The 24,493-nt window shown below is 42.4% G+C and overlaps 2 protein-coding genes across 24 annotated transcripts in view; one reads left to right on the top strand and one right to left on the bottom strand.

Moving 5' to 3' along the window:
• The window catches only part of BMAL1 (basic helix-loop-helix ARNT like 1), a 102,784-nt gene extending 87,466 nt beyond the window's left edge, over positions 1-15,318 (top strand). For 6 of the 17 annotated variants that reach the window (XM_072793998.1, XM_072793999.1, XM_072793997.1 and 3 more), the window contains 9 exons: positions 79-325; positions 1,686-1,792; positions 3,102-3,252; positions 4,091-4,179; positions 4,646-4,750; positions 5,670-5,778; positions 8,375-8,468; positions 12,408-12,513; positions 13,242-15,318. In XM_072793998.1, coding sequence (XP_072650099.1) covers positions 79-325; positions 1,686-1,792; positions 3,102-3,252; positions 4,091-4,179; positions 4,646-4,750; positions 5,670-5,778; positions 8,375-8,468; positions 12,408-12,513; positions 13,242-13,402 — 1,169 coding nt within the window. In that variant the 3' untranslated portion in view covers positions 13,403-15,318. Of the gene's footprint in view, positions 1-78; positions 326-1,685; positions 1,793-3,101; positions 3,253-4,090; positions 4,180-4,645; positions 4,751-5,654; positions 5,779-8,374; positions 8,469-12,407; positions 12,514-13,241 lie in introns of all 17 variants that reach the window. The other 11 variants (XM_072794005.1, XM_072794009.1, XM_072794013.1 and 8 more) reach the window with 5 other exon arrangements.
• The window catches only part of BTBD10 (BTB domain containing 10), a 77,555-nt gene continuing 67,724 nt past the window's right edge, over positions 14,663-24,493 (bottom strand). For all 7 annotated transcript variants that reach the window (XM_072794021.1, XM_072794024.1, XM_072794022.1 and 4 more), the window contains 3 exons: positions 21,147-21,344; positions 18,520-18,630; positions 14,663-15,776 (listed from right to left, as the gene is read on the bottom strand). In XM_072794021.1, coding sequence (XP_072650122.1) covers positions 15,466-15,776; positions 18,520-18,630; positions 21,147-21,344 — 620 coding nt within the window. In that variant the 3' untranslated portion in view covers positions 14,663-15,465. The remainder of the gene's footprint in view (positions 15,777-18,519; positions 18,631-21,146; positions 21,345-24,493) is intronic.

Genomic DNA, 24,493 nt, shown 5'->3' with positions numbered 1-24,493 from the left:
CATCCCGGGCCGCCGCAGGCTGCCCATGCCTGCTTGCCCAGAGCCGTCCTGTCACTGACCATGGACTTTGCTTTCTAGCAGATCGAAAGAGCTTCTGCACCATCCACAGCACAGGGTACCTGAAGAGCTGGCCACCCACAAAGATGGGGCTGGACGAGGACAGCGAACCAGACAACGAGGGCTGTAACCTCAGCTGCCTTGTCGCCATCGGACGCCTGCATTCTCACGTGGTCCCGCAGCCGGTGAACGGGGACATCAGGGTGAAATCCATGGAATATGTGTCTCGGCACGCAATAGATGGGAAGTTTGTTTTTGTAGACCAGAGGTAAGAGTCTGCGTACTACCCTTGAACAATAATGGTACAAGATTTTCACCTCTGAGTAAAGCAGAGAAGGCTGGGCCATCAGCTGGCTTCCCTGAGGGTAAAGAGAGAAGGAAGGGATGGGGATCTCTGCTAAAAAATGAGACCCATCCGAATGTCATCATAAACAGAGATTTTTCTCTCTAATGCTCTTTGGCGTGTAGCGACAGTTAAGGAGACATTGTCATGGTCTGAGGTCCATGGCCAGGGGAGAAATGATAGGCCTGGGATGCTGTCTGAGGGTGGGTGGAAGGTTCAGGACCACAGCTGGGATCAGAATTCTGGACTGTGGGGCTTGGAAAAGATGATCTAGTCCTGAGCTGTCTGGTACAGTGGACGTTGGCTATAGCAATCTCACATGGCTATTCAAGTTTTTTTTTTTTTAAGATTTTATTTATTTACTCATGAGAGATACAGAGAGAGAGAGAGAGGCAGAGACACAGGCAGAGGGAGAAGCAGGCTCCATGCAGGGAGCCCGACATGGGACTCGATCCCGGGTCTCCAGGATCAGGCCCTGGGCTGAAGGCGGCGCCAAACCGCTGAGCCACCCGGGCTGCCCGGCTATTCAGGTTTTAATTGAAACTACGCTCAGAGGTGTCCGGCCCCCTAGGCATACTGCAGGTGCTCAGCTACATGAGGCTGAGGGCACAGCCTAGCACATCGCCACTACAGAAAGCTCCATCGGCAACACTGACCTAGTCCAGTCTCACTCTTAATAGATGAGGAACTGGGGGCCCCCCGACGACTGGCCCCCTCCCATTCACAGCTGAGCAGTACTAGACCTGAGCCAAGAACCCAGATGTCCCAAGTTTGCCACTGCTCTCTGCTGTCTCCTTGAGAATATTCACCGGCTGATTATTTTTCTGGCTATTAGAAATAATCACTACACACTAGAAAAAAACACCACCATTTTCCAGGGCTCTAGTGTCCCCTGCCACTGGAGCTTCTGATGTTTGATCATCCTGATTAAAAAAAAAAAAAAAAAAAATGTAGTGAGATAGAGAAAGTTTGCCCTGGGGTTTGGATTTCTCACATTTTTGGCTAATATGGTTACATTTTTAAGCCTCCGTTGTTGGAAAACAGCCCCTTTGAAAGGCTTCTTTCCTTTCTTTTCCCCCTGCTTTTATAGTGTTGGTTAAGTTCAGTTGCACCAAAAAAAAAAAATATATATATATATATCTCCATATCCACATCCACCTAGTAAGCCCTCTGGAAGGCCATCCAGGGTGGACCTTGTTCTCATCAGCTCTGGCGGGGTTCATCCACTGAGCAGAGGCTGTTAACCATCTCAATAACTTTTTTTTTTTTTTTTTTAATATTCTAGGGCAACAGCTATTTTGGCATATTTACCACAAGAACTTCTAGGCACATCATGTTATGAATACTTTCACCAAGACGACATAGGACATCTTGCAGAATGTCACAGGCAAGGTAAGCTGGGCTGTACGAAAGGTCTTAAGGTCAGGGTGTCCCCCTGCTTCAAAACTAGTCCGCATAAACGTTCCAGAGAAATCTGCCCCTGGTGACGTGGGGGTCAGCCAGCCCAGAGGTCTCGAAGCCAACGTCTCTGAGGAGACGAGGCTGGTGTTCCCAGGCCCTGTTTATCCCCTCAAGGAGAGCCCACCTCGGCCTGCCTAGCAGTTTTCTGTACTTAGGACAGTGCAGTTTCTGGAAAGTCTCTCTTGTTCAGAGGATTTACAGGAACGCTGTAAAGATTTAGCTCAAACAATCTTGATTCTCTTTTCCATAAAACCCTGCAGTGCCTTCTGTATTTTCCCTTGACTTTTGGCACCGGCACAGACTAGCCTCCTGGGAGGGACCGGTACTGACCCCTTCCCTCTGTGTCCCATTGGTTCACCTCAGACCTGCACTTCCAAAGAGGTCCCTTGTTGTACCTCCGCTGCCACAGCCCTACTCAGGCCCTTGTGCCCAACCCATAATTGTGATCGACTCCTAGCAGGCCTCCCTGCTCCCTTCTGCCCCCAGCCCCTTCCATGTTTCATACTTGTCCCATTTATGCCCCAACAGATTGAGCTCGATAATGTCACATCCCTGCCTAAACCTCTGGCCTTTAGACTCCAGGCCTTTGACCAGTGTTCAAGGCCCTCCTCAGCTTCACCCCCACCAGGCCCTGCCACTTGTGGGGCACTGCTGAGTCCTTTCCTCCCTCCCTCTGACACACTTGTAGCCCTCCTTCCTCTGCGTAGCCGCTCCTCATTCCTATCCTGAGGGCAGGGGTCATGCACCGCCCCCCTCCATCCCCAGTGCCTGCCTGGCACACGAAAGGCGCTTGTTCCATGTTCGTCACATAAAATAATGAAATGTGACTAGGTGAGTGACGTCTCAGGCTTCAGATGTCCTAAAAGTGCTGCCCTGCCCTCTGGCTTTGTGATGGGGAAGGAACACGGGCCCTTTGGACGCTTGTGGCTCCCTTCACAGCGGGTCCCGGCCACGCGTCTGAATTGCAGTTATTCCCTGGCGCCTGCAGTTCATACACTGAACAACAGCGAGAGATTCACAGATGAATCGAAAGGCTGCGAGTCAAGGCCTCAGAAGCAGCCCACCCCGAGGGCCGCCCCCGCGGCTCAGCGTGAGCAGCGCGGCAGGCCCCGGGCGCCTCAGTCGCAGAGCGTGAGCCCCTTGAAGGGTGGCGGCAGCGGGGTCCAGGCGCACTTAGGGTTTGCTTAGTTCACTGTGTTGGTCTGAGGAAGCAATATTCATAGTTTCTTTGCATTTTCAGTTTTACAGACGAGAGAAAAGATCACGACTAATTGCTATAAGTTTAAAATCAAAGATGGTTCTTTCATCACGCTCCGGAGTCGATGGTTCAGTTTCATGAACCCTTGGACCAAGGAAGTAGAGTACATCGTCTCAACCAACACTGTTGTTTTGTAAGTGTCCCCCCGCCCGGGAAGCTCTCTTGCCTCCAGGACAAATGCCCGGGCTCCTTACCTGGGAAGGCGGGTGCAGGCGGCAGCCAGTGGCGCACCCTCTAAGGCTACCGGCCGATACCCGGCGAGGCCTCGGGATGGGCAGAGGCCAAAGGGGTCGGTAACCGAGAACACGCTTCGATGTGCGTGCCGTGCAGGCCCCTGGCTCGTGGAATTGCCACGGGAGCAGCAACCGTTCCTTCCCGATACGGCAGTTAGCTTTTGACGCCCGAAGGCCCTGCACGCTGGGCGCCTGGGCGCTGCCGTGCAGAGGCCGACAGCCCAGGAGAGGCTCGCCCGGGTGCCGCCTCATGCTGGCCTTGGCTCAGGGCCCCCGTGCCCGCCGGGCTGGCCGCCCGAACGCTGGCAGCCCGAAGCCCGCCTCAGAGGCCGCCACCTGCCAGGCGAGCAGGGAAGGGGCCCCTCTTGGGCGAGGACTGCTCCCCGCATCTCCTTCCGCATGGTGTCCAGAGCAGAGTGAGGGGCCGGGGCTAGGTCCCTGCACACTGGCAGGAGAGGAGGCCCCGTAGCGATGGCAGTGGGCGGCTGCAGTCACCTTCTCTGCCGGACTGTGTCCTCTACAAACCAGGAAGGCCCAGGCAGGCAGTGAGGCCAAAGGCCGGGATGCTGTCCACCGTGTTCTCGAACAGCGAGGAGACCTGCTGAGCCACTCAGGCAGACACTTCATTTTCTGGCCTGTCCAGGTCCAGAGTGGACACCGGACACCTTGGCCAAGGTGAAAGGTGCACGGTTCTGAGCAGGCCTGACTCATGTTTCCTTATTGCTGGGATGTTCACAGAGCCAACGTCCTGGAAGGCGGGGACCCAACCTTCCCGCAGCTCACAGCGTCCCCCCACAGCATGGACAGCATGCTGCCCTCTGGAGAAGGTAACTATGTACTGCAGGGGCATCGGGGCTTGCCCATGAGAAGCTGCTCGTGGCCAGTGTACCCCCTCCCCAACTATTTGGTGTCCCCAGCCCCCATATTTTATGGAAGGGAGGCTTCAAGCAGATGAGCCCTAAGGACGTTGTCCTCTCACTTTCTCTGTGGAGCCTGGAATACTGAGAGCTCGTTCCAAGGTTGCCGGGACCTTGGAAGCCCTTGGAATAGGAAACTCGTTGCTCCTCTTGGGCTTTCCTCCGTGTTGCCCAGTGCTGGGATGTGGTGCTTTTTGGTACTGTCACTGGCTCCTGGGGGGGAGGAGGGTCTCTGTCAGTGGGGCTCCCTTCTGGGCTTGGCCCTGGCCTCTGCACCTGACGTACCCTTCCACGGCACCACCTCCGCTTGCATGGCTTCCTTCAGTCCCCTCCTCTCCACCACCGACTCTTACATCTGATCTCTCTGTCTCTGGAGCCATAGGTCTGTCTCTCCACCTGCCTCCTGGACAGAGCCACCTGGAGTCTCAAAAGCACCTGAAATTTAGCCTCTCCAAACCGATTCTCTGCACTCCTTCATCTGGTTGGTTAAGCCAGAAACCTTGACTCTTCCTTCATGCCCGTTCTATCTGAGCACGAGGTCCTGTCCCTTCTGCCCCTCTTAGACTTCTCCATCTCCCTCCCATCTGTCGCCCGGATTGTTGCAGAGAATTTTTTAATCGTAGTCTTACTCCCCCACCCAACCCCTTTCCTCCGCTGTAGTTCACGCTCCATGCAGTGGACTTCCCAGTAACCCAACCTAAGTGCCTTTTCTGTGCGAAGTGTTTGGCACGCCTTATCTCTGGATCCTGTCTAAATCCATTAGTATGGCATCCAGGACCTTTCACCCAGGTACCTCCTCCAGTTTCATCTGTCACTCTTTCGTCATCGTTCATGATGAAGTTCTTGGAGTAGTCTCCCAAGTTGTGTCCTCCCTCAGTGCTCTTGCGTACATTGGTTGCTGTGCGTGGAACACCTTGCCCTCCCTACCTCTCTGCCCAGCTAATTTCTACTCCTCTCTCAAGACTCAGCTCAGTGTTAAACTTGCCCAGGAAGCTGTACCTGGGCCTGGAGGAGTTGGGTGCCTTGTACTTACCTGTCAAACTTACCACACTTTGTTCCAGCCATTGTTCATCTTGTTCATCCCCCTGTTAGACTGTGAGCTCCTTGAGGGCAGAGCTGCCGACTTGCCTCTGGGACCCTGGCTTGCTGTACAGCGGTAGTCGGTAAACGGATGTTGAGCGCGTGAGGGGAACTAGAGCCCTTGCTTTGGCCTCTGATCCTGGACGCAAACTTGAGCCTTCTGCTGGAATGGCTTTTCCTGACAAGCTGCAGCTCTGCTGTCCCTTAGGGCATAACCCTGAGGTTAAACTTCAAGTGGATCACAAGATGAACTGGTTTTAACTCATAATAGCATTTCTTCCTTGGTTCCCCTTTCCCACTCTCAGATTCCTTTGTTGTAGGTGGCCCAAAGAGGACCCACCCCACTGTTCCAGGGATTCCAGGGGGAACCAGGGCTGGGGCAGGCAAAATAGGTCGAATGATTGCTGAAGAAATCATGGAGATCCACAGGCAAGTAACACCTTCTAGTTGCTCCCTTAAACCAGTGGTTCTCAACCCAGGGCATTTTGCCCCCGAGAGCTGTTTTGTAATACCTGGAGATATTTTTGGTTGTCATAACTGGGTAGGACGTTGCTGCTAAATATCCAGTGGATAGAGACCAGGGATGCTGCTTGCTAAACATCCTGTAGGACACAGGACAGCCTCCCTGCCATCTCCTTCCACCCGAAACAAAGAATTTTCCAGTCCCAAATGTCAATGGTGCCGAGATTGAGAAATCTGGCCTTAAAGAGTGAAACCCAAACAGGCCAGAGTTAAAGGGAATTCTTTGGGGACTCAGTTTTCTCATTACTTTATTATGACTCAAGGGGCTCATGAGGATGGATGAACACTGTAACATTACAGGACTGCAGGAGTGGCGACAGTCCGTGATCTGGGCCTCAACACGACATTAGCTGCTTCTAGTCAAAGCTGCCTGGCTTCGATAAGAGCCCACGCAGAATCTCTCTTGAGAGGGCTTCTTTTCCATATTTAAGTAGTTTACTGGAGTTTGAGTTCTGGGCTCCTACTTGGCTGTGCTTAAGAGATTCACTTAACTTCCTGGTCTCTGTTGAATTAAGCCATAAAAGGCAGGTAATAACTATCTCCCAAGAATTGCTTTAGGAGTATGAGAGGTCTCAGGAATGTTCCTAGGGTAGAAACTGACATATGGTGAGTGCTCAGAGTAATTACATCTGAGTCGTGATTAAGAGGGAAGCAGTTGTACATTCAACTGAATTTGGGGAATGGAGAGGGTAGTAACCAGGTCCTTAGGGGAATGCACACTTAATGGAACATAATAGGAAAAGGGATAAACTATTCCCTGCTGCCGCTGGATTGATTCTCTCAGAATTGGTTCTCTCAGGAGAGCTGAAAGCCGGTTTTCTAGATGGCTCTTATCCCAGGGGGGGGCAGGACAGCTCTGCTCCAGCGCTTGGGAATAATGGATATGATCCCTTGGGTCTACTTCAGGAAGATGTTGGGGCAGTGTGCAGTGAGAATCAGATTCTTACTGGCCACTACCTACATATTCTGTGCTTTGCCTGAAACCATCCAAGAACAGTGTAAAGCAGTCCTGGACCTCAAGGATCTTAAAATCTTTTGAGAAGTGTATTGTTTCTTTATGATAATAGTAAAAAGGAAGAGTGCATGAGCTGAAGCAAGGATGGGAGATTGCTAAGAATCCTAATAAATAATGCTGAGAAGTTTAGACTGGAAAAAAAAATTAAGACCCCATTCATTGTAGGATGCTGAGCAGATGTCCAGAATGTGCTAACAAGCATTATGGAAGCTGGACTGGAATAGAAGAGATGAAGGTGAACATGCTTAATAACCCAGGAATGAGGCCCATTCCTCAGTGATGATACCGTCTCAAAGAAAAATCAGTAATTTAAGGACAAGAAATCAAAGATGAAATAACAATGAAAAGGCAATCCCAAAATGGGGAACCCGGGGAAATAGTGGCTTCATAGACCTAAGTAGGGGAAGATGGGAGACATTCAGCAATTTTTCAGTAAGCGGTTCGTACCCATCTGTATGCTAAGAGTACATGGCGTATAGCTGTAGTCTGCCGGTGAGGAGCTTCTGCTCTGGGACAGAGAAAGCTTATTCACTCCCAAGTCTACGGAACTAGGCAACACAGGCCAATGGCCGGAGGACTGCTGAGCCATTGAGAGCAGGGTGCCTGGGTGACCCAGGAAGTTGCATTCATCTCTGTAGACGCTAAGGGCCTGGTGGTGACACAGCTGCCACCATACTCCAGCTTCACTGCCAGGCCATGGCTTCTTTCCTGAGCTCCTTCAGCCTGATGAGCATGTGTGGGGGTTTACAGTTCTAAGACTTTCTCTGCTAATCTACTATAGTGAGAAACGTACCAACTGAGAGGGCCTAGACCCATTTTTCATCACCTTTAAAAGGCAGTAGGGACAGCTGCTCTACTTACTACTACTACTACTACTACTACTACTATTACTGCTATTACTACTTACTGTTCCTACCATTGCAAGGCTACTTTCCAGGTGTGGGTTAGCCACCCTGGCACCTTCTACTTCCTAAGAGTATTCACTAGCTAAAAAGTATTTGTAGGGAAAAGGAAAAATCACTTGCTGTGCCTTCTAGTTCATGGTATTAAAGATAGACGTTGAATTTCTAAAGTCCCGTCCAACTCTGAGATCTGGATTCTACAAGAAATGAAACTGCCCACTTACTTGAAACTCAACAATCTGAAATCCAAACCCTAAACCAAGGGCTTTGTCAGTGAGATGCTGGACTCCGGGGTCTGCACTCTAGATCCGGTGCCTGTAGAATAAATACAGCTTCTCGCCTGTATTTGTAAATGTAATTTCACTGGAACAGAGCTATTCCCATCAGTTTCCATATGGTCTATGGCTGCTTTCAAGCTACAGTGGCAGAACCGAGTAGTTGTGACCAAGACTGTACGGCCTTGTACAGGTAGTTCCCGTTTGGCCCTTCACAGACAAAGCTGGCCAATCCCCATTCTAGTTCTTACCCTACCCCTCACACACCACTGAAGGAAAGAAATCTAACTAACTCCTCTTTTCTCTGACAGAATAAGAGGGTCATCACCTTCCAGTTGTGGCTCCAGCCCATTAAATATCACAAGTACACCTCCCCCTGATGCCTCTTCTCCAGGAGGCAAGAAGGTAAGGCTGATGACTCTTAGACTAAGGCCCCTCTTAATCCAGAGAGCCTCTTGCCCACGTTCTGAAATGCTGGGGTCGGGAGTATATAATTACCACTGTGGTTGCTGAAACAAGTTGGACCCTCTTCCTTTTAAGTTAATGCACCTGTGTGAGTTTGGGTATAAAGCTTACTGGTGGAGCTGGAGAGGCTTGCTGACGTCCTTAGACAATTTATTCCATGTGAATGGAGGAAGGTAGAAAGGATGTTCTAAGGAATGGAGGGAGCAATTCAAAAGCTCCCATGAAGGAAGGATTAGTGAGTACGTCACGTAAAAAACTCTTTTTCTGCCAAGAATTTTCAAGGGAGAAAATATCATTAGTCTCTAGTGCAGGCACTGGAAACTGTGATACTAGCAGGAGCACGTGGGTGCTTTGGAGGGCAAGCCACGCCTTCACAGCTGCAGAATGCATGGGGCTCTGCTGCCTGGGTTTCCCGGGATGTGTCAGCACTGGGTACAGGTACTGTCGGTCACCAGCCCTCATGAAGAGTTGGCTAGAAGATTATACCGTCAGTAGGCTTAGAGGCCACTCATGTGTTTTCATCTTTGCCAGAGAATTTACAAGTGTAGGGCCATATTAGTTGTAAATCCTAAATCTGTAGTGCCTGATGTTTTTTGTTTTCTTGGGTTTTTTGGTTTTTTTGTTGTTGTTGTTGTTGTTGTTTTGTAGTGCCTGATGTTAATTTAGGTTAGGATGACCCAAGGGCCAGCATCTTTGGACATGGTCTTCTTTCCCTTAGCTCCCAAACCATAGAGAGAGAAAAAAAAATATTAGCAATTTATATAGACAGGACTCCTAGAACACAAATTATATCAAAAGCAGGACATGGGTTTTCAAAACTTCAAAATCTTTCTTAAAGATTAAGTGCAATGTGGCATCAAACCATATCAATGAAATCCCTGCACTCTACTATATAAAAATCCATTGGTATACCTTTGCATGATTTTGAAGTATCTTGCATTGGTCATTTGGAAAATACTGGCTGAGTGAAGCAGATCTAACTGTTGACACATTTCAAAACATCTCCATTGTTGTTAATATTACCTCTATCATCAGAAACACTGGCCAGGTTCTCTGAGGCTCAGGTTACCAGGAGTTGCGGTGCTGCCAGGTAGGATGGGGCAAGGACAGCTGGTGAGTAGAGAGTGTAAGGTCAGCTTCTACTAGGGCAGCTCTATTTTTACATATGAATTTTCTGTAAAAATTTCTATTTGAAAATAAGTTTTGATTCCACCTCCCCTCCCCCACCAAAAGTTAGAAAGTCAATAAATTAATGTGTAAGAGTGGTCAATGAAAGACCTGGGCTTGAAGCCTGGCTTTGCCATGTGCTAGCTGTGTGACCCTATAGAATTATTTAGCCCTAGTTGTTGTTTTATATAAGGGCTACTAAAGGTTAGGACACTCAGCATCTTTGCACATTAAGTCCTGTTATGAGGTAATATATGTGAAAGTGCCTGGTCTTTGGTAAGGACTCAGAAGATAGCACTAAGAGATAAAGCCTAGGCTTGGTACATCCCCAGTCCCTGCTTGCAGGTTTTGCTCTTCGGTCTGTTCTCCTGTTTCATCCCTAGGTCCTTCTTCCATACTGGACCCACCATCTCCTTGGGGTGGTCTCCCCTTCTCTACTTCTCAGCTCTACTTTTAGGCGCTTGACTTCCTTGTATTACCAAGAATCCCAAAACTACTCTGTTTTGAAAGGGTATCACTCCAGTAGAATGCTTAAATATTACTCCAAGAACTTCTCTATATATATTTTCTAATCTTAGCCTCACAACTTTGTGACAAAATCGAAGCTCCCAAATATTAAATGCTGGGCTAATCATTTAAAAGTACAGTCCCAAACTTAAGGTCAGGTCTCTTGACTTTTGATTCTTTCCACACCAGCAATTTCAGAGCTCTAATGTACTCCACACACAAAGTCCCAAGTATTTTTGAAGCATTTATGAGAAATTTTTTTCTTTGGACTTATAAAAATGGGTCTGAGAGAAGAAATTCTGAATATATTCTGAGTCCTCAGCAACAGGACTTGTAAAAGTAGCTTAAACAAGATGGGGAGTTAGAAATGATAGCAGCCATGAGAGTAAAGGTGGCCCCATGCTTCCAGCCCTTCCCAGTTGCTTTCAAATTGGGCAGGTCCAAAAATGAGCCATTAAGCTTGACAGTTATTTCATTCAGAGTCAAGCTAAAAAAGTGAGGCTCTAAGTGAACCTAGGTCCCAGGAGAGTCTGGACATCCAGGGGTTCTACGGCAGGTTCAGCTAAAGCAGCAGTTCCCTGATGTTGAGAGGGAAAGATCCTTTCACAGGGGTCTCTGCAAGGTCAAAATTATTTTCATAATCTAAAACGTTTTTTTTTTTTCCTCACTGTGTTGATACATGAACTGCTAGTGCAAAAGCAGTGTTGGGTAAAACTGCTGGTGCTTTTGCGAAAATCACGGCAGTGGCACCAAACTGTACTAGTAGTCACTGTATTCTTCAACACCATATGCTCGCAATAAAAACAAACAAAACCACAAATTTTCAAGCCAGTTTCACTTAATAATGTCCTTACTAAGCAATAAAAACATTCTATAAAATCCTTGAGTAAATCTTAACACTGTTAAAAAATGGAAGTATGAGTAAAGCGCTTACACTGCATACTGAAGTTCAGTGGTTGTCTCAAGGAAAAGCACTTGCCAGGCTGTTAGGAGCTAAATGAACTGCTTTTGTCAAAGGACACCATTTTTATTATTGCAAACTGTGGTTATTCGCACTTGGGTATCTACCGTATATTTTCTTGAAAATGAATGAACTGGTGAGTTCAAGGAAGACAGCTTGAGAGTATTTGTTGCCCATGAGAAAATTTTAGCTTTCAAGCAAAAAATTAGAATTTTTGGAAAACTTGGATTTGCTACTTTGAACTCAACAGCTTCCCAAAACTTAAAGGGTGTTTCTGATGATAGAGGTAATATTAACAACAATGGAGATGTTTTGAAATGTGTTAACAGTTAGATCTGCTTCACTCAGCCAATATTTTCCAAATGACCAATGCAAGATACTTCAAAATCATGCAAAGGTATACCAATGGATTTTTATATAGTAGAGTGCAGGGATTTCATTGATATGGTTTGATGCCACATTTGCACTTAATCTTTAAGAAATTTCCACTTGTTGAGTTTTGATGTAATATCAAAGAATACCAAAGTTATTTGAAAAGGCTATTAAGATGAACCTTTCCCAACTACATATGTAACTTCCCTCATATACTTCAAACATCTAAACAGACTGAAGAAAATGAGAATCCAGTTAAATCCTATTAAGGCAGACATTTGATTTGGGGGAAAAAAAGTAAAACAATGACTTTTTTTGCTCTTTTAGAAAAGTTATTTTTCATTAAAATGCTATTCATGTTAACATGTAGTCAGTTTATTAGATTTTAGAAATTTATTAGTTTTCAAATATAAAAAATATCGATATAGTGTATGTGAACAAAAGTTCTTTGGAGTTCTCAATTCTCAATGTCAGGGTTTCCCTACCAAAAAGCTAGACTGCGGAAATACATTTGTAATGCCACCTACTGGCAAGACTTGAAATCACTGCCTCTTCTGAAATCTAATCAGCTCACTGAGGTAACGGAGTCCTTGGCCTTAATCATGTGACTAATGTGATCCAAGGTAATCAAATGCTCTAGGGATTTCATTCGGCCTTTAAAGTGTCTGGGCTGAGTCATAGAGAAAATAATTTGGGGAGAGGTTTTTTTTTTTCCGCTGTGGCCATTCCTAAGTTTGTTTGAAATCATCCAATGGGAAACTGAGCACATTTCCCCGCCACCTTTCTCTTTTCAACATGCTTCATTTTCTTGACGATCTCGAGCACAGTACTGATTGAAATTGTTGATATGAAAACTTCTCTTTTGTTTGTAGATTTTAAATGGAGGGACTCCAGACATTCCTTCCAGTGGCCTACTACCAGGGCAGGCTCAGGAAAATCCAGGTTATCCGTACTCTTCTGATAGTTCCTCTATTCTTGGTAAGTAGCATTACTACTCCTTTCCACTGCAATGAGCTTGCACAATATCTGGCGTAAAGTCAGTTTTAAGAACTAAATGAATAAAATAAGCTAGTTCTAGATAAGCAAATTTTTAACCTTTAGTTTTTATCATTTAACTCTTTAGTTCAAAGTTGAGTTTAATGGTCGAGTTCTGGTGAGGGGCTCCAGATTTGTCCCTGGAACTCAAAGGAGCAAGTCTAAGCTGCTTGGCTTTTCCCTCCATGTGGGCCATCAGCTCTTCAGTGGGAGGGCTGATGAAGGAAGGTTCAGAAATAAAGCCTGGAAGGGTGATCAGTAAGTGTTTCAGCGGGTATTAAAAGTGGTAAAGAGTTTGCTTCTCCCATGTCACCCATCTTCTCTGTCATTCTGGATGGTTTGTTTTCTCTTCATCCCTACATTCCCATTTGTCTTTCCTTCTGTATCTCCCTCCCTAGAACTGGTTATGTCAGAATATTAAGATGAGGTCAACTCAAATACTTTCAATCTTTATTGCATTTTAAGCACTTGTTTCTAAAAAGTTGGTTCTTTTCTCTGAAACACACTAAAGGAAATATATTACGGCAATGCAGCCCCCAAAGCAGTCTCTCCCATCATTCCCACCGTACTGTTAAGTACAACATTCTTATTAAAAGTGTGCTTAGGAACTGCTTATGAAAGTTAAACATGCTTTGGTATTAGGACTGACCAGTCTTTTTCTCCTCCCACAGGTGAGAACCCTCACATAGGCATAGACATGATAGAAAACGACCAAGGCTCAAGTAGTCCCAGTAATGATGAAGCAGCAATGGCTGTCATTATGAGTCTCTTGGAAGCAGATGCTGGGCTGGGTGGTCCTGTTGACTTTAGCGACTTGCCATGGCCGCTGTAAACGCTACGTGTTGCTTTGGCAACAGCTACAGTATCAAAGTGCATTACTGGTGGAGTTTTACAGTCTGTGAAGCTTACTGGATAAGGAGAGAACAGCTTTTATGTACTGTCTTCATAAAAGCCATCTCAGAGCCATTGATACAAGTCAATCTTACTATGTGTAACTTCAGACAAAGTGGAACTAAGCCTGCTCCAGTGTTTCCTCATCATTGATTATTGGGCTAGCTGTGGATAGCTTGCATTAATTGTATATTTTGGATTCTGTTTGTGTTGAATTTTTTAATCATCGTGCACAGAAGCATCATTGGTAGCTTTTATATGCAAATGGTCATTTCAGATGTATGGTGTTTTTACACTACAAAGAAGTCCCCCATGTGGATATTTCTTATACTAATTGTATCATAAAGCCGTTTATTCTTCCTTGTAAGAATCCTTTACTATAAATATGGGTTAAAGTATAATGTATTAGACAGTTAAATATTTTTAATAAATGTTTCCCTTGTTCTATAAATACTGTTCACATTTCAAATAGAAAAAAAAAATCCTGTGTGCTACAGGGCTGGATCAGTTTTCTACAGTGGCTGTTTAAGGATAAGCCATGCCAAGGACATTTACAGTGCCTTTCTGGCCTTCAGTAACAGTTCCAGGACTCACATAATTTCCCTGTTAATAGCTTAGCTGTACTGTTAGAATAGTTAAATCTCCAAATTATTGCAATTTTATGTGAGTATGCTGGTATTACTGCTTAAACACAGATTTCAAATCCTATGACATTATAAGATTAATTGTAACAAATGGGCTTCTTGCCTACAACTCCTACTCTGCTCATGGTTGTATGGCTTCATACATTAAGTGAGCCCTGACCCAAAGCACCTAAGTATTTCTACTTCCTGCTTGAGTTGGACCACAGGGTATTTTTTTTTTTTTTTAAGCATCTGCACAAATAGTTTGCTAAGAACAGCAGAGTATAATGGACAAAGCACTGAACCAGTGTAAGAAATTGACTCTGAAATTTAAGGTTACCCTATAACCATAGTAATGGCATTTCACTCTTCTTAGGTTTGACTAGAAAATGTTTTTTCAGTCAACCTTTGCTGTGGATTTAGTAAGGCATCTAAGTGCTTCATTACACGTAAACTAAATCGGGAGTTCTGTGAGCTACCAGGTGGTTTCTAGTTTCATTGATACCAATAAGACAGGAAATCCATTAATTATGAGACTAAGGATCTGGTCAAGGTGGTTATAAAGCTGATCAGAAACATTAAAACAATGGAATTTTATTGATGAAAAACTTGAGTTTACAATCATTTAGTAAATGAAGAGCAAACACTTCATTTTCCTATCCCATAACTCTTGAGAAAAAAAATTAGTAAATAAATATCTGAACAGATTAAGGGTAAGGCAGACTGGATAATAAACCACCTCTGATGTTCACACTTCCTGCATGTGACTCACTCTAAAAGGGCGAAAACAGCACTGTAGAGAAATAAGATATGGGCATTAGATCTCCTCCTAATCAATCAAATAAGCCCAATGATAAATACTCCTTTTTTGCCCATCATGGGCAGCAAACTATACACATTTTACTGAAGGAATACTTTGATAGAAGCACTTATTTCAGTTATATTGTGCATCACAACTATAAAAATGGCTTGAACAGTTCCATTTAACCACCATTTATAAAGTGCACCTATATAATATTCTACATTTTACCTGGGGTGTGATGAATATCAATATAAGCTGAAAATACCCCAGCTGCCAATCTTTACCACTTCTGAAAATATCTAGATGTGTGAAAAAGGACTGTCCCCCATACAAAGAACCAATTTCACAAACCTACTGGTAAACAAATACATTTATATAACTGGAACCTCAGGATGCTAGAGTTGTACTCATTTTAAAAACCATTCAGCTACCTTTGGTCTTTAAAAAAGCCTACACTGCAATATCCTAAACATGGTCATGTGCATCTCACGATGAAGAGAGCGGCCTTGCAGTGCAGAATGAGGAGAGTGCAGCGTCACCGTGACGAGTAGCATGCTATGGTTTCAAGGAACATCAGCATCACAGCATCGGATTCTGTGCATCAGGATCGAGGTCGTTGTTGCCAGAAGGGGGATGGATGGGGAGGATATCCAGCTCATCCACCTGCGGAGTTGGGTGCAGGACCACCAGCTGGTCCTGGGGAATGTCTGCGGCAGCTGCTGCAAGATTGGTGATAGATTTACTCTTCACACATTGAAAGTCTACATGCCGACTCTTTCCTTCTTCCTTCTCCCAAGACATTCGAATAAAGGGTCTTTGGACATAGTTGTAAATCACTTCTGGGCGGCCTCCAGGCCTTTTCTTTACTTTTTCTTTGTAGGTAGGATAACCTGGAGGACAGAAAAGTTTTAAAAACTGAGGTGCACACATACACAAGCATGCACACACTTCTCACCCAAACTTTCCACCCAAGTGGGAGAAGTCCCATAAACTTCTCACCCAAGTTAGCCTAAAGAAGGCTTTTCTGCTGTAGTTCCTGAACAATCAGAAATTAAGACAAAGAAAGGAAATCCATAATCCATCTCCTCAGTCATCAGCTCAACAGCCAGAAATCGGAATCCTACTGATGCAATTCACACAAGCTTCCACCATCCTCTCAGCCGCTCAACATACCAACCCAGTAAAATATTCAAGTAAAAGCATGGAGGGGGGAGAAGTCCTGAATAGAATGGTTCATAGTCTCCTGCATTGGACTCTACCTACCTGTATACCCTTAAAATCCCTGAACCCTCCCCTTCACAGGATCATCTTGCCTCAAGGGCTGCAATTTATTGCCACATTAGCCTTCTAATTTCCTTAAACCTAAATCTCATCTTTATATTGCTTTGGGGTTTTTTCTTTCCTTTATTTATTTATTTTTCTGTTAACATATAAAGAGCTATAGAGTTCTCCAGCTTCACTGGTTCTAGGTATACTTTTGCACCTAGATCAACAAAGCCAATATTTTAAGCCCCAAATCATTTTAACACTACTCCCAACAACCAAGCAGTTCATCCAGAGTGGCAATTCAAAGGAGCTTCCCCTGATTAATTATACCTTCTTCTTCTTGGATAATTACTGAAAAGTAACAATTAGTGAAGACAATGCTAGTATGGGAAAAGTTTCAGTCATTTACCAGTAAGGCAATTTCTCCAGACATAACTCCTTAAAACTATTATTATAAGTCCCTTCCCTCCTTTCTACTTGCAAGAATTGCTAGTTTAGACCAGGGATTGGCAAACATTTTCTTTAAAGGGCCAGATAGTAAATATTTCAAGTTTATTTCAGCTTCTCTTGCAACTACTCAACTATGCCACTGTAAAGTAAAATCAGCCACAGAAAAATGTAAATGAATGAGCATGTCTATGTTTCAATAAAACTCTGGGCAATGGAGGGGATAAGAGGCAATGGGCTAGATTTGGCTCATGGGCCACGGACTATAGGAGAATCAGAAAAAAACTAGAAAGACCTCACACATCAGGGACTCAATTATTGCATAAAGGAAGTACGTTGGCATCACTGGTGGCTAGTATATTTAGCTACATATGTAATATGGCTCAGGTGAGGGGGCTCGGGCAAGCAGAGCTAAAAATCTTCTAAAGACCCTTTGTAGAATGTCTTTTTTGTTTCACACTTCCAGTCAATTACCAGGGCAACACTTGAGTTCAGAAAGGTCTCCAGCTCTATTCCCTTGTCCTTGATTTCTCTTGGACTATTAGTCTTTAAAATTCCCATCTCATCATAGTCCAATTTGTCCTCCACAGAGAATCCTCACTCTGATACAAGTATAATCCTATTACATCCTTGCTTAAAAACTACCAACTACCAAAAAAGTTCCTCTTGCTTCAAGGGAAAGTCCAAAGTCCTTCACATAGTACATAAGGTTTTTTTTTTTTGTTTGTTTGTTTTTTTTTTTACAAGCAGGCTCCAACCTGTCACCGGGCTTCAGCTCAAATATCTCTGCCTGAGAGAAGCCTTCCTCATCCCCCCAATCTATAGTAGCTTCCAGATGTCTTCTCTCTAGCTCTGAAATCAAACAGCTAAATCCCACTACTTACAAAATGACAGAAGACAATGGTGAAGCTAAAGTGTCAGCAATTCCACTATGTTCTTAAGCCCAAAGTCTCCTCCCCTTCCTGCAAAATCCTATTTCTGGTCCTTCTTTCTCATATGTCTCAGCAGTCCATTACTGCGATCTACAACAGCTCAACTGGTCATTGATCAACACCATGATCTTCATGATCAGCATCACAAACATATACTGAGAAATTACTATGTGCCAGGCTCTGTTTTAAGTTTTTCATTCTGTCATCATAATAACCCTATAAAGTACTTTAATGCTCCCATTTTAGATGAGGAAACTGAGGCACAGAGAAGTTAAGTGCCCTGGCCAAGGTCATACAACTATTAAGTCATAGGATTTGAACACAAGTAATGTGGCTCCAGAACCTTTAATCTTTACACTATGCCACATTATGCCGAGGGAGATATTTTGTTCTTAGTAAAAGGGCACTTTAAAAGAAGTATCTGACATGGCATCTGGAAAAATCCATTTAAATCATAAAGTAAAAAAAAAAAAAAAAAAATCCAAAAATGTTTGCATTTAACAAGATGAAATAAGTTTGAAATCTGTATTTAATGTGAAAATAAGTTAACTATTATCATATCTTAAGAACCAGGAAGCTACTAACATGTTTTTACATGCATTTTCAGATAGTAGTTTTAAGTTCTGTTGAGCTTTGATCACACCAATGATCTCTGACGGGCACAAGGCTTTGCCCATCTTTTGGAAAGGTATACACATGTACCAGGCAAGAATGCATTGGGATGATGAAATACGGCAGAAAAGACAAACTCACTTTTTCTTACTATTAGGGGATCTTATGGGATAAATAACAATTTTTAATGGCTTTCTATCTTTTCAGATAAAGGAAGCTCATTTTTGTTATTTTTGGTGTACTGCATGAGCATTCATTCAATCATCATTTGAGTTTTTCTCAAAGTATGTATTTCTCAAGCTATATTCTAAATGGGATTCAATTTTTAACCTTTTTTTATTTTTAAAGAAAATAGAAAATAATGAAAATGTCTTACCTTCTATTCCCAATCTAATCTTCTTAAGACCCCTCTCCTTCAAAACTGATTTGGCCACATCTCTGTTTTCAATGTACTTGAAAAATCTATATAATTTTGTGCTATAAATAACTGGAAACAAAAAGACAAAAATACTTTCTTATTAAAATCAAAGTACTTAGAGATGAACTTAAAATTATCTTGATCATCAAAGGGGCCTGACAACTCTAAAAGCCCAAATAATGGATGCAGTGATGCGAAAAGGATGACTAGCCAACATGACAGGATAATTCAGTACAGTTAATGTATAAGCAAATGTCTACTTAAGTTGAAACAAAAAAAAAAAAAAAAGCTTTAATAACCAATCAGGTAACCCAATCCATAGGAAGAATCTCCTTCTGAAAGATATATCATATACAAACTTATTGCAATAGAATCTGCCCCACTTTCTTCAAATAAGAGAACCAAAAGATGGTAATATCACATCGTTATCGAGCAGGCAAAGTAAAGGACTTTGCTATGATGCCTACAAGGCCTCGTCTGGAAGAGAAAAAACTGCCTTGTCACAGAGTACAAAATGGATACATCTTATATTTCATGGATTGAGCAACTATTAATAATTCCCCCAAAAGGCAAAGACCCTCCCCACAAACTGTTTTCAATTCAGGCGAACAGCCCCATTTAATACTGATGTTAAAAATGGCAGATTCGAGCATGTTCTGCCCAGGTTAGTCTGTTTAGAGCAAACTGGCTTTGCAAAGGACAGACATTCCACTGACAACATGTTGAGTCTTCCAAATGTGCTGGGAACTTCAGGGAGTTAGACTGATGGACCTTCCTCGCCTTCTCTCTTTCGGGTGGAGTTATCTCCCTTAAAAGGTGAACTGCAAAGGTTTTTTCAAAAAAAGAAAAACACACTCACAAACCAAACATGCTGGTTTAAGAGCCAATAAAAGGAAAATACGTATACAGATGCTACTCATGGGATAAATTTGTGATTTACATCCTTAAGATTACTGATATTTTTAAGATAAAGATTTGCTGACATCTCAGAATGGATGGTGTCATAAAGCCACAGATAGGAAGATCAGACTGTAGAGGCTGTGTCTCCTCAAATGAATCTTCTTTAGGTTGAAACATCTTGGCACAAAATGAAATATATTTAGACAAATTATGTAAAAATGTTTTCAGTCCTTTTTAAGCTTCAAAGCTTAAGATGAAAAACAAGAAAACAAAGAACACTGACACGGAAAGTGGCACAACTGAAAAGGAAAAGCTGGGTCTACCAGAATTCCTCTATCGCTATAATGTCATTTCTGTGTTCTACAGCAGGATCTACTCTCCTGGAGGTCAAACTTTTTGAAAACTAAAATATAATTTATTTTGGTTTATTCATTCATTTTTCTTAACAGAAAATAATGTAGTATATTTATTTTAATTTTTGTTAGCCTTTCATTTTTCCTGTGTTTTGTCCACATATTATTACAGAAAACTACTGTCAGCAAAGAAGATAGGAATGAGGAAATACAACAAAAATGTCTGTTATTACAACTGTCCAGAGAAGAATCACAACACTCATTAAGTGTATCATGCAAAGGAAACAACATCTCAATGTAGATTCTAAAAAGTGCTATCATAACTTAGGTTAAAATAATCTTTTCAAAATCTTTAGAAGTCAAAAGGAATACCCCTTGGAGTCTGCTTTGTTTTGATTTTAGATAGGGATAAGTAAAATGAGAAAATCAGAGATTAAAGCATTCTGGTAACTTTCTATATTCCTATTATTTTTTACTTAAGCCCTCATCTTCACCAAGTCAACACAGGCTGGCATACAGAACAAGATGCTGGACTATTTTGCCTAGTTACTCAAATCATTCTTTTAACTCTATCTTCTCAAATCTATAAAACAGCTCAAAAATACTATACAGAGTTCATCAAGAAAAATATAAATTTTCTGACAAAACTCAAAAAATCAAAAGGCTCCAATCAGAAAAAGTTTGAAAGTGTAGTAAGGAAAGTCATCATCGTTGTTCAAGATAAGCTGTTTTGGTCAGATATACATATGGTTCCACAAAACGTTCTGAAGGGTCATTATATCCTCCAGGAACACATATGATACTAAAAAGGAACATCTTAGAACATCAAGTCACCCTAGAAATCAATGCGTTGAAGCTTCTCATTTTACATACAAATTCATCTTAAAAAAAAAAAAAAAACAGCTGATTTTTTAACAATCTATTTACTCCAGGATCTACTTCCCTAGAAGGCTTCTTTCTAAATGCAAAGAAAAAAAATCTATCAAGATCCAGATACTCAACAAAGAGCAAACCATTTCTGTGCATGACAGGGGTGGGCATATTTTTTCTGTCAAGGGCCAGAGTAAATACTTTTTGGGCTTTGCGAGCCATGCGGTCTCCGTTGCAACTACTCAACTCTGCCATTGTAGCGCAAAAGCAGCCATAGACAATACATAAAAGTTTATTCATAAAAACAGGCAATAGGCTGGATTTTGATCCACAGCTCATAGTTTACTGACTCCTGGCGTAGGTAAGAGTTCAATGTACTTTCTTTATAAAAACTGTCCTTTGATCGGTATTAGATAAAGAATCTGTGACGATTTAAGAGAGAAAACATGCCACAGTACTTACTTTGTGAATACTCTTCTCCCATCTGTGGGGGATACTCTTCATCCCAATCAACCACATCATCATCTGTAAGCACTACTATGTGGCATTCTCGTTCCCCACTCTGGGCACTAGCTACCATGAGAGGCAGGATCATTTCTTCCAGATAAAATTCAAACTGTCTACGAGCACCATCATTTGATAACTCATGCATTAGGGCACCTGAAATGAATCCAACAAAAAATATCTTGATTTTTCTGATGACTGATGAGTAAAAGAGCAGAAGCAACACACACACACAAAATATTAAAATTAGTTCGGCATCTACTCTGCAGCCCTACAGACAAAATACAGTGGTTATTCTATAGTCAACAAAACTTCCTAGGAAGAGATTTTACAGAAACGAATCTTATAGAAAGAAGGGCAAATTAAAAGCATCTAACATAAGCTCCTTCATTTTATACTTTAGGAAGTGACCTACCTAAGGTTACAAAATTAATTTGCAAAATCAGAATTGAGTCCCCACCCCCAACTTAGCCCAGGGTAGTGTTTTTATTATTTCATGTTGTTTTCCATCAATATATGCAATTATATCTTAAAAGTATATCTTAAGGATGTTTTCAGATTGTCCACTGAACTAAAATAACTCTCATAATTCCTTCTCCTATGTTTTCTGTCTCAAAAAATTATTCACAAACAACATTAATATTTCAGTGTAGAAAAAGAAGTGAATTGGCTTTGGGATAAGGCAGGCAAAAGGCCAAGCAAAATATAGGATGGTACAGGACTTATGTAGCAGACCTGACCCTAGAATTCAGAGGGGTAAAAGATAATTTCACATCACCCTCCTTAAGTATAGACACAGTGAATAACTTCAATTGCCCAAAGAGGGCCACAAAAATCACTTGCACGGATCTAATTTTTTTTCCTATGACAATGGCAATGTCCTATCTCCTAAAGCACTACTAGTTCAGGAATTACAAGGAGAGTTAGAGCAGAAACTAGAACTCAATCTAAGCTATAGTCTCCCAAGGGAGAGTCTTTTCCCCCTAAAACATCACTAATTATATAATAATTGTTAATAATATATAGTGATATAAGTGATTAAATAATTAATATATGTTATAATTTCACCATGCCTCTCTCTAGGCTGGCTAATTCCATTTTTTAAAAAAGATTTTATTTATTCATGAGACACACACACAAAGATAGGTAGAGACACAGGCAGAGGGAGAAGCAGGCCCCCTGCAGGGAGCCTGATGTGGGACTCGATCCCGGGACCCCAGGATCATGCCCTGAGCTGAAGGCAGACTGTTCAACCACTGAGCCACCCAGGCATTCCTAATTCCCACTGATTTCTTTTTAATTTCATTTATTGCCAAACTCCTAGATATATCAACATAGTCTTTTTCCTTTAACTTTTGAACCAATTCCAATCTGGCTTCCATACTCAGTATTCCTCAAAATTTCTCAATATAGCCTCCTTTAACCTTCAGATTGTTAAAAATAATGAGTATGTTTTGATCCTGTTCTTATCTGACCTCCTGGCTCAATCTCTCATAGGGACCACCACCTTCTTAAAACCCTCTTCCTTAAGAATCTCTGATGCCACTATCCCTAGTTTTCTTTCTCCTCTGGATGTTCTTCTTCAATCATCTTTGCCAAATTTTTCTCCTCTAGCTATTCATTAAATATTCATGTTTCTCAAGACAATTTTTCCTTCTCTTACCTTATGCTGATAATTCCCAAATTTATTCTAATTCTTGTCTTCTATATTCTAGATGCCTTATATTCAACTGCCTTCTGGAAATCTCCATTGGGATGCTACATCACAGGACCTTCAAACTCAATATACTAAAAGTTAATTTAATCATATGTGCCTTTCCCTGCAGTGTTTCCCAAATCAGTAAATGGCAGCATCATCATCATTCATTTCTCAGAATCATCTTAGAAAAGTACTAGGCATATAGTAGGAACTTAAATATTTGTAGAATAAATAAAAGTGAATCCTCGATTCCTCTTTCATCTCTTAATTCAATCATTCCCCCAGCCCTATCAAGTCCACCTCTTAAATGCATCTTGAATTGTGTCATTTTCTTCTCTGGGAGATGCTATCCAAAGAGAACTACAAAATCTCTTATACCACATGCTTTTCTACAATGGGACCTTGACATCTCCTCCCTGGAGATGGAGTCTAATTCCTCTTCCTTTAATCTAAGCTGGTCATACTGACATGCTTGTAACCAGGGCAGCATGGCAGAGGTGAGAGTGCATGTTTTGCCTTGGTCCTGGGTAACATTCTCTCTCCAAGTGCTTACCTGCTGAACTCAGTCTCCAGACTTAGAGAAGCCCAAGATGCACACAGACTTAGAGAAGCCCAAGATGCACACAGAGGCCACATGTAGGTTCTCTGTTTGACAGTCCTAGCTGAACTCAGCCCTTAAATCATCCCAGTGAAAGCAGAAGACATATGAGTAAAGAATCCTACAGCTTTCTGCATCATCTCAACTCTTCAATTATTCATGAGATCTCAGATATTTGAAGCAGACACAAGCCACCTCTGCTATACCTTGTCTGAATTCTTGACCCACAGAATAAAAATACTTCATGCTAAGTTTGGAATGCTTTATTACACAGCAATACTTAACTAGAACACATTCCATCCCCAAAGCCCCCAAGTCCAAGTCATCCTTAATTCTCACCCAAACTACTATAAAACTAATTACATTCCCCCAGCATTTACTTTTGCCCCTGTGTAATTCATCTTCCCCACAGCAGCCAAATCATATAACTCCACTAGTTTAACTCTCTCAAGGCTTATACTATCCAAATCCTCAACTTGGTCCATAAAGACTTGTTACATGAAAAGGGAGATTATAGATCAATGTGTAGAGTCCCCTAAAAAAATTTTCTTTAAATACTACACATAAATATATATCCTACATAAATCCTATATATGTATATATGTATGTGGGGGGGGGTGTATATCCTGCATATAAATTTACTCAAGCCCATATATCTCTCCTGAACTTTAAACATGTATACCCAATGCCACACTAACCATTTCCACTTGGATTTCTAGTATTTCAAACTTAACATGTCCCAAATCAAGCTTCTAAATTTCTGCTCCCTGTGAAGTCTCCCCCATCTCACTTAATGGCAAGTTCATTTCCATTTAATTAAGTCCTCTTCTCTTTCCCCCATCCCATAATTCAATCAACAAGCAAATCCTGACAACTCTACTATCCAATATATCCAGAATTTGATCACCTCCCAGTGCTTCTCCTCTGATTTAAGCTACCACTCTCTCTCACTTGAATTATGGCAATAGCTTCCTAATTATCTCTTTGCTTTTAGCTTAATCTCCTCAC

Source organism: Canis lupus, chromosome 23 (assembly GCF_048164855.1).
Source record: "Canis lupus baileyi chromosome 23, mCanLup2.hap1, whole genome shotgun sequence".
Taxonomy (NCBI): domain Eukaryota; kingdom Metazoa; phylum Chordata; class Mammalia; order Carnivora; family Canidae; genus Canis; species Canis lupus.
The sequence above is the reverse complement of the archived record's forward strand: the minus strand, read 5'-3'. Positions and strand labels throughout refer to the sequence as shown.